Below are 9605 nucleotides of genomic sequence, written 5' to 3'. Positions count from 1 at the left end.
TTCCCGCCCTCACCTAATTCCATGGAGGGTCCCATTGTCTCCTGGGAAACCATTACCTGTTGAATCTGCAGAGCCAAGGGCCCCAACGCCTGTTTTCAACAGCTTTGCTACCTTTCCCATCCTGAAGGGCTTTTCAACACTTTGCCATTTCATCCTTCCCTGACTAAAATGCGCCAGGACCCCCAAGGCAGAGGAACAGAAACCCTCACCCTTAGAAAGTCCTAGAAGGATGGACTTAATTAAGAGACCGCTCCAGGCAGCCTGTGTGCAAGACACGGTCGTGGTGGCAGGGGTGTTTCTGGGATGAGGGATGCCATCCCAGGCTGCCCCGATCCCTGGGGCCAAGGCGGGTGTGTCGCCCAGCATCGCCTGGCCTTGCCCAGGGTGACTCTGGCACGGCACGTGGTTTCTTCCACATTTGAGCTCAAACCTGCTGCCTCTTTGCTCCTCCGCAGGAACTGGAGCTCTCTCCAGGCCATTTAACCAAAGCAAAACTTATCTAGGCAGGAAGATCTGCTCAGGACAAAGCAAAGGTGTGTTTGCCAACGGTCTGGGGAATTGGTCACTCTGGGCTCCATTTGTGCAACGAGGCCAGCATCAGCTGTTACGGGGAAGAGGCCTGGGGGAGTTTATTACCTTTTATGAGCTGGCTGCGGGGGTGGGGGGGTGTGGGGAGGACGCTGACAGCAGGGCTCTAAAGGGCTTGAGACAGTTGGAAATTGGGGGAGCAGCAGTCCCGAAAGCATCCCCTCCAGGAAACAATACAGGAGCTTGGTCCACTGGACTAGCCCCACCCTGCCTGAGGACAAGCCCTGGCCTAGGGGGAGTGACCTTGAGTTTGGGGGGCCAGGGATGGAGTGACGTGGGCAAGGGAACACCTGGGCAGAGGGAAGAGCCCAGGCTCCGGGACCAGACCTGACCACGACCCGAGCCCTGTCACCTACTAGCTGCGTGAGGGGTCTCTGCACTGGGCCTCAGGTCCCTCCTGAGCAAGCCCCCTGGTCTCTCCACTCTGCTGCTGCCGCTCGGACCTGTCACCTCCTCAGCCTTCCCAGTACAGAGAGCCCCGGGACACCCCGGGCTCAGGAATACTGAAATCACACCAGGATGGTTCAAAACCTGTCCCTATTTGCGATTTGCCCCAAGCCACCGAAGCCCCATTGGCCTTCCAGCCCAGCTCCCTGAAGGTCCCCTGGCCCTTCTCCCAGTCCAGCAGGTAAAGGGCTAACACGGGGCACAGCAGGGCGGGGCACAGCAGGAGTCTTAGGAAGTTGCTACCCCCCCACCAGGCTCCCAGCTGCTATAAATATCCCCCTGGTCTAGGAGGCCTGGGTAGGAGGGGCCTGAACTCTGGCTGAGTCTCTAGCCTGCTCGGTCCCCAGGGAGTTCCTTGCTCTCTTCCCCACGGCCCCCTCTCTGGGCCCTCCTCTCTAGGCACCTCACAAGGGAGGGCTCCAAGCCCAGCTCCCAAGGCCACTGTCCCGCCAGGGACCAGGACACCCAAGCTGAGAAACGAGCCTAGTGGACCTGGCCCTGCGTTCACCTGCAGACACCTTCCCAGCACCCCAGGCCGGTGGGGGCAGGAGTCAGAGCTGGAGATGACTAGGGCCCGTCCTGTGGGAGCCCTGGTCAGCTGGTGGGGGCACCAGAGTGCGCCAGGGGCTTTGATGGCGTCTGGGCCAGGGAAGGGACCGACAGGAATGGGGGCAGGAAGAGCAGGGCCAGAGAAGGCCATGCTGGAGTTGAATGACCAGGTGTCCAGCGGGCAGCGGAGGTGCTGGGGGAGGGGAGGAGGGACAGCAGCCTGGAGGCAGGGCTCCTCTCAGGGGAAGAGCAGTCTGGGCTGGCCGCAAGTGAGAGGGTTCAGGAAGGAAGGAGTAGCTTCCCATGGCTGGAAGGGGCAGATTGCAACGGGCCCCAGACCCAAAACAGGGCGCTTGGACCTTAAGGTGAGGGTGATGCCAGGGGCCTCGTGGCTCAGAATGGTCCCTCCGGCTGCCACACGGAGGTGGAGGGAGGAGAGGCTGGACCATGGAGCAGGACCCTGGGCCTCCCTGAGCAGTGGCTGGAGGTGAGGGGGAGGAGGCTGCAGCTTCTATTCCTTCTCCGCCTCATCCCCAGTCACACTTGCTGGGGGGACAAGGCATTTTCATGTCTCCTGGGTGCGGAGGGGGCTCTGCCGCGGGTCTGCAGCTGAGGGGAGCAGCCCACGGGGGCAGGGCGGGACCACGGGGCCTCCCCCCGGGTTGGGCATAGGTCTTGGCCGCCCGGTGGGCTGTTTGTGGGAACCTGCTGCCCTCTGCAGGACAGTTCTAGAACCACATCCGTTCAGTCGGTCTCGGCTCGGCTCGGTCTCGGCCGAGACCCCCCTCGGTCTCGGCTTCAGAGCGTGGGAGCTGAGCCCAAAACACAGCCCAGGCCCCATCTGGGGTGGCAGGAGAGGTCTCCAGGAAGCGGTTCTCTGGTGCCTCAGGATGCCCCAACGTCATCCTCTGATGACAGGCACCGAGTCCATCTGATGTGTCACCTCGGGGACCTCACTCATCCTGCCACGGCCTGGTGAAGGGCTGTCAGTGTCTGTGTTTTGTAGTTGAGGCTTGGAGAGCGGTGGCGGATGCGCCCGAGACACAGCTGGCACGGGGCAGTTAAGGCCGGCGCACCCTCGCGCTGCGCCACACACCTGAGCTGGCCCCCAGCCCGCTCACCACCAGGGCTTGGCTACGGCGCGCTGTTCCTTTACATCTGGCGCTTATATGACATCTTGTCCTCTTATTGTTTGCTTGTCTAGGGTCTGCCTCCCCACCCCAATTAGAATACCGCTCCAGGAGGGCAGGGGCCTCATCCTTCTGGTTCCCCGCGTGGGTCCCCAGCTCCCGGAGCAGAGCCAGCCCACAGTAGGGGCTTGCGATCTTGGTCAAGGAAAACTTCCTCTCCCGTAACTGCTCCCAGCGGTGTCTCCCCCCTGAGATTGTGAGCTCCTCCAGATGGTTCCAGTCCCTGCTGGGGGTTAGTCTCCCCCCAGGCAAGCTGCGGTTTTGCAGGCGCCCTGGCCTGCTGGGCTCCACAGGGCCACTCATGTGTCGCAGGCCCTGGAGCGAGGGCTGCCTGATGATGCTGGGCTGGGCCTGCCCTCCAGCCAGGCAAGCTCCGTCCTTGGTCCCCCAAAACCTCTCCAGCGGCCTCTGGTTCCATCCCCTCAACCCTCACCCTCTCCCCAGCCAAGGACTGAACAGCCTCCTTCTGGGCAGCCCTTAGGGTTACAAACCTTTTCCTTGTCCACAGTGCACACTTTCACTTAAAAACCACATTGACACAAGACGCTGCCTCCTTCATTTGTAGATGAAGATGCAAAGGCCATCTGCCCAGCTGCTCTCAGGGCAACGCACTGACTCCTGCCCGCCCCTTCACACCACCCTGGCCCTGAAGGCCACCGCGGTGCCTGTGGCTGCCGGGACTATGCTTTAGTAACAGCAACCCCCTCCTGGGTTAAGAAGGAAATTAAGATAAAGGTAACATGTGTGAACCCTCCATGAGAAGTGGGTATTATTCTGCCCATCTTCAAGGTGACTTGTCCATGTTCCCACCCAAAGCCGGATAGTGGAGTGGTCAGGGCAAAACCAGGTGGCCTGACCACGCTTGTCATCCACCACATCGCATGGCCACAGAAATGACCAGGAAATCCCCAAGACATTGAGCCTCGTGGAGGGCCCCAGCAGGGGCAGCTTCAATTAGCAGCAGGGTTTCTGCAGGAGAGAGTTTTTGTTCAGTCCACTGCATCTCGCCCCCACTTCACAAAACAGAGCAAATAAGAGGCCACCGAGCAGTGATGGCCCCAGTGGGATTCCAACCTCAAGACATGGTGGAAGGGCTGGTGCAGGGCTTTAGTTAAGACAAAGCCTCATGTCAAAGCTGGTCCTGCTCCTTTAAGAGCCACAGGTTGGAATCTGGAGCCCTGACTCTGGTCTGGCAAACTGCAGGGACCTGGGTTTCAATAAGTGACCTTTCTGTTGGCGCTAATTGAGAAGGGCTTGCTGTGATGCCAGGCGCGTGAGGCCCTGCCAGGGAGGAGGGAGGAGGGAGGAGGCGGGGGCCCTGGGCCTGCCGCTTCCAGTAAAAGGCGGACGTTTTGGCAGCAGGCGATTTTGAAGCCTTGTTGCTATTGTAAATCATAAGCTGATTATTGCAGCACTTGTTCTTAAAGTTTCCCCAAGTTGTTCCAGCTGAGTCGTGAGTTACAAGACGACCGTGAGTCGAGCTTCTTTATGGGCACGAGGAGCCCTCAGCTCTTCCCATCTTTACTCAGGAACTATGTGCGCTGGGAGTCCCAGCCTCCAGCCCTGCACAGGCCAGGCTGGCAAGGGCCCTGCCTCCGCGTTCCCTGGGCAGTCACACGAGCTGGCCCCTCACCTCTGAGTGGACACATGGGCTTGTTTGGTATCAAGAATTAAGGACTTCACAAAGACTTGGGTTTGGTCTCAAAGTTCTCAAAGTTGGCAAAGGATTAGTAAAAACCCTTGGGTCTGGGCAACTTCTCTGACTTCCATTCAGATGGAGATCCCCACCCGCGGGCTGTGCCGCCCTTCCTGTCTGGGCTGCGCCAGAGCTGGGCCTGCCCCGGTGCCAGATTGCTAGAGTTAACATTCGTGTCAGTGTTTCCATTAATACACGCACCCCGCCTCCACCTTGTCACCCAACTATTACATTACCCTCAAAGGTACAGGCTGGCAGACGCGGTGTGTGTATTTCCTTCGGGACAGAGGTGTGCCCTTCCAAGTCTCCCAGGATCCTCCCTGGCAGGTCTAACCCTGGGAAATTAGGGGCAGTCCTGCTCAACTCCCGGGCTCAGCAACTCCAGTGCAGGGCTGTGTGTTATGACCTGGGGCTTCTCAGACAGTGAACCTTTAGCCTCAGCAATGGCCCAGGAGTATACAATCACAGAAATCTGAGAACCAATGCCCTGGTCCCAACACCACAAATGGTGTTGAGGAGGAGGAAAATGCAACTTTAAAAGGCTCCATTTCACACGCTGTCAAAAAATCTAGATGTGACCCAGCAACCAACAAGGGAGAGAAACAAGGAGGTATCTGCAGTCACGCAGCTCACACCAAAATGCAATGCAACATGTCAGCCCAATTCTAAAAATCCTCAGTAACACTTTTTAATATACAAGAATCAAAAGTACAGCAGTTTTACAATGTAGGAAAATTTAATACATACTATATAAACAACATTATTTACATCAGAAATCACTAGGACAGTGGCATTTTTCACAAATATAAATTAATTACTGTTTAGTCAACAGGTTTTAAAAGTCCACAATTTTACAATAAAGAAAAACCATCTGTCCCCAAACGAGTGGGGCACAGATGGACTAAAGCAGCCTGGACCCTTGGCATGGACCCCCTCGCCCAGTGTGGCAGCCCTCAGAGGAGCCCGAAGACTGCAGGCACTGAGCCTGGGCCACCGCTCCTGCTGACAAGTGGATTTTGGTCTGTAGGATTTCAGTGTCATCGTGTGAATTCACAAATGAATTGCGTTTGCACTGCGAGGCCCGATGCAACCTTCAGACACATCAGGCTCGGGTGTCTGCAGCACGGCGTGAGAAGTGCTCGGGTTTCCCTTCGAGGGGCGTAAGGAATGACTGAAGGAGAGCCGGCGAGGGCTCCGCGGGCACCTGCCTGTCCACGCTAGCCTGGCTCTGACAGACTGCAGCGACGAGCCTGGGGTTTCACCTTGGCCTTTCCTAGGGCCAGAGTATCCTGTCCATCCTTGTTCATGTGCACGTTTTAGGTGATGCTAATTCCCTTCTTCCTCAACCCCTGCTATTTCTACCAACGACGAAACCTTTCAAAGCCAGGCTCGATGGAGTACCATCCTCAGATTCCTGGGGCAGCTTCTCCCATCTACAAGTGAGAGAATTTCTACCTGTGCAAATCTGGTTTTGATTTAAGCATACAATATTCATACTGATTTAAATCAAAGAGTAAATGCCTTCTTTTTCCCAAGGTACTCTTCAAACCTACTTTCACACCTAAAATAGATGATTACCGGGGATACTGTAATTTTAGAATCAATGTAACACTGATCTGGCTAATATTGCCTTTTGCTACTGCATATGGCACTAGAAGTCCTGAAAGTGAACAAAAGGAAGTTCCTTTTTCCTCATGATGAGACATCTTTGGGAATAATTCACATCTCCGATCAACAAACTGGGAGAAGCCCCATGAGTATGGAAATGCAGGGCCTCCAGTGACGACTCCACGCCTCCCACGCCCCGCCCCACTCCTGGAGGACACACTCCAACTGCCTGCAAGCCTCACCCCCTGCCACCCCCACCTCCCATCACTCAAGGGCTTGGCAAGCCAACCTAGTCTTCCTCTCTGGCTTGGGCAAGACAAACACAGGATAGTGTCAATATTGTCAGCAAGAAGCTCCATCTGTGGGTTCCTCATCAATGTGTGGCCAAAGTGGAGACACGATTCCCTGCCTTCTCCACTGAGCAGCAGCTGGCCCTCCATGGGAGGACTATGGCCAGGTGGCCCCACACAGTCACTGGGGCTTTGCCCCAGGCATGCATGGTACAAGTCCAGGATGTTCAACCCCCAGTACCACAAGGAGTTAAATACAAGTGGTGGGGCCACTGAGCTCCCCAACACAGGCTTCGAGGACCCAGACTCTCATCTGGCTCAGCACAGGCCAGCCGCACGATGCTTTGTGCAGCAAAAGGCAGTGGCCCACCACAGCCACATCTGCTTCGCTCGGGCGACACAGCATATCTTGGTAAAGGCGTTACAGTGCTGCCCGGGACACCAGCAAGTCGTGATAATGGTTTTATGAAGTGCTCACAAGTTGGTTCAGGGAGTTGAACCCTGTGCATGCCCAATACGAGGGTTTTCACCAGCTCCGAGCTTGGACACTAACAGGCACACGGTATGTTCAAGTCAGTTAATGTCTCCATCCTGAAAGGCCTCTGGACACTCTAACAATACTGGCAGGCTATACTGAAAATGGCTAAAACTGTAGGACCCTGTATCAGTGAATTGAAAAAAGCCTGCTTAATTGATGTAACCAACTTGCTTCCTAGTCCTGACTCAATTCAGCAACTCTAGTATGGCTCTTCCTGTCTATAGCTCAGTCACTGTGTCCTTGAATACTTCCTATTTTGGAAAAAATTTAACTTAGGTTTATACTTGATCTTATTCTAAAAGAAACTTGAGTTCAATTCTACTGATCTCCAACTAGCAGCAGAAACGTGTTCACCACAGGTAACTTATTTTCCTCTGCCTACCACGTGAACGTCAGGAGATGTGTGATTCTGTATAACCTACTTCTCCAAGCTGTGCAAAGGGAACCAAAATGCAGCAGGACATGCTGACCTACTCCAATACTGAAAGCTCCCCCCACTTGCTGGCACTAGCAAAGTCCACACTAGAACACCTGCTCACCCCCTTCGCTGGCACCTCCGTCTGTGTGTGTGCAGGCAACAAGCTGCTCAGCAGGCCTGCCCCTGCCTCGCCTCCCCAGGACCTCGTTTCCCTCTCACCAAAGGAACCAGAAATCCACCAGGGATTCCAGTGCCCTGGCACACCACCCCCCATGCCCACCCTATCCCGCCCTGTCCCGCACTCAGCCCACCCCCCAATCAAGTAAGACCCATGCTGGCATCAATGCTGCCTAACTCACAGTACTCCAAAGTCAGCCAGAGGGACCCTACTTTCCCTGGCACAGGGGGAAAAGGGGGCCCATTCGGGAGACCAAACCTTTGAAATGTACAGACAGTGTGGGAAAATTAGTGTTGGTAGGGAAGAAGCCACTATGAAAGTTGTTTCCCTCTTTCTTTTCCCCCACCCAAACCCCGCCTGTAGGTTTCACATAATGAGGCTGAGTGTATAATTTCTCCCAAAAACACATTTAAGGGGTGTACCTGCCCCACTTCAAGTCCTCTGATGCGAGACCCCACCCACTCGTCCCCACTCCCCGTCAGCAGCATCCGCCATGTCAGAGTGAACCAGGTTACACACTCTACCACCAGGTCCCGGCAGCCTTCGGGCACCAATTCCTTCCCCTGACCGCCGCACCGAGGTCCAAGGAACATTGGCCCTGGCAATAAAACATTCGTGACTCTAAAGAGCCTCTATCCCTTCACTGGGGAAACACAGCCCAGTGAAGCTGGTGCACAAAAAGTCATCTTTCTTTCCTCCTAGTGGCTCATCAAAGTGGGAGGCCAGAACTAGGCTGGAATAGGATGGGGCGACAAAGTGCAGGAGTGGTGACCCAAATCAAAGCTGGACCCAGTAAAGGCCTTCCGCTCCTTTAAGTGCTCCTTCAGCCAGTGAGTTGACAGCAGCGGCATGTCCAGAAACTCCACTTACTGGTCTAGATAACTGGCTACTGTTGGATCAGACCAAAAATATCCACGTGTTTGATGACTCTTGCTCTCCCCTTTCTGAGCTGTCCTTTATGTTTTCCGAACATTCCAGTTATAATCTGGGTTGTTTTTCTGTTCTAGTGATCTCTCCAAAGGAGACCTATGATCCAGGGGTGACTTGGAATCGTGAGGAGATTTCTGAGAAGGGGGTGAGCGAGGGTCTGAGACTGCAGGGTGCAGTGGGGGCAGGGGCTGCTTATATTCCCCCAGTTTGTCTGTGTGGAAAGAACGGTAATGGTCTGAGGGTCCCTGCCCATGGTAGCCCATAGGGGGGCGGTGATCAGACATTCTTCGGAAATCCTGCTGGTGGTAATTTTGAGGCCTAAATTCATCAGATCTCCTCCGCTTGGAGTCATGATGGTGCCTGAAAAAGAGATGCAAGGATTAGCTGAAAGACCAAAGCCAGATTCCTATCCACTTCTTCATCATCCATTGGCTTTTCCTCATACACTCATGTTCAAGGACATTTCCAACAGAGTCTGGGACAAATATCATATTGTAAGAGTCAAAAAACAAAACTAAAGTAATAAAGGGTCATTTTTATACTTATTGGCAAAACACATCCTATGAAATATACACCTCGAGTCTGCAGTGGACACTTGAAGAATCACGGAGGACTCTGTACACTCATGCTGCCTTCAGGAAAAAACTGACAAGATCTATAATATTTGCTGACCCGGCCAGAAGAAAAAGAGCCACAGAAATTACTAAGTTATTAGTTAACAGTAAAAGGCACCATCAAACTAAATATTCAACAGGAAGTGAAGGGTTAATAAAATTATCTTAAAAATTGACTAAATGTGAAGAATATTACAATGCTTAGCTTGGTCCATGGCAAACTGCTCACTGTGCTATTAAAAGAGAATTGGTATATACAGTCAGACAGAATCAAAAATATTTGACAGCACAACACAGTGACTATAATCAATAATAATTTAACGTCTACTTTAAAATAACTAAAAGAGTAAAACTGGAATGTTCCTAACACAAAAGAAATGGTAAGTGCCTGAGATGATGGACATCCCAATCACCCTGATTTGATTAATTCATAATGTATCTCCTATAAATATATACAACTATTATGTACCCGTAATTACATAGAAGTTTTAAAAACAAAAATTAGTCCAGTATGGTGCTGCAAGTCTGAGGTCCCAGCTACTGAGGAGGCTCAGGTGGA

General features: G+C 53.6%; 1 protein-coding gene across 1 annotated transcript in view; it reads right to left on the bottom strand.

The window, feature by feature from the left end:
- Nucleotides 1-5133: 5133 nt before the first annotated feature.
- Nucleotides 5134-9605, bottom strand: part of CHD2 (chromodomain helicase DNA binding protein 2) — a 119805-nt gene continuing 115333 nt past the window's right edge. The window contains exon 39 of the mRNA XM_069466638.1: nt 5134-8792. Coding sequence (XP_069322739.1) covers nt 8459-8792 — 334 coding nt within the window. The 3' untranslated portion in view covers nt 5134-8458. The remainder of the gene's footprint in view (nt 8793-9605) is intronic.

The sequence above is a fragment of the Eulemur rufifrons genome, chromosome 3 (genome assembly GCF_041146395.1).
Source record: "Eulemur rufifrons isolate Redbay chromosome 3, OSU_ERuf_1, whole genome shotgun sequence".
NCBI lineage: Eukaryota > Metazoa > Chordata > Mammalia > Primates > Lemuridae > Eulemur > Eulemur rufifrons.
Note: the sequence above shows the minus strand (reverse complement) of the source record. Positions and strands in the feature narration are given on the sequence as shown.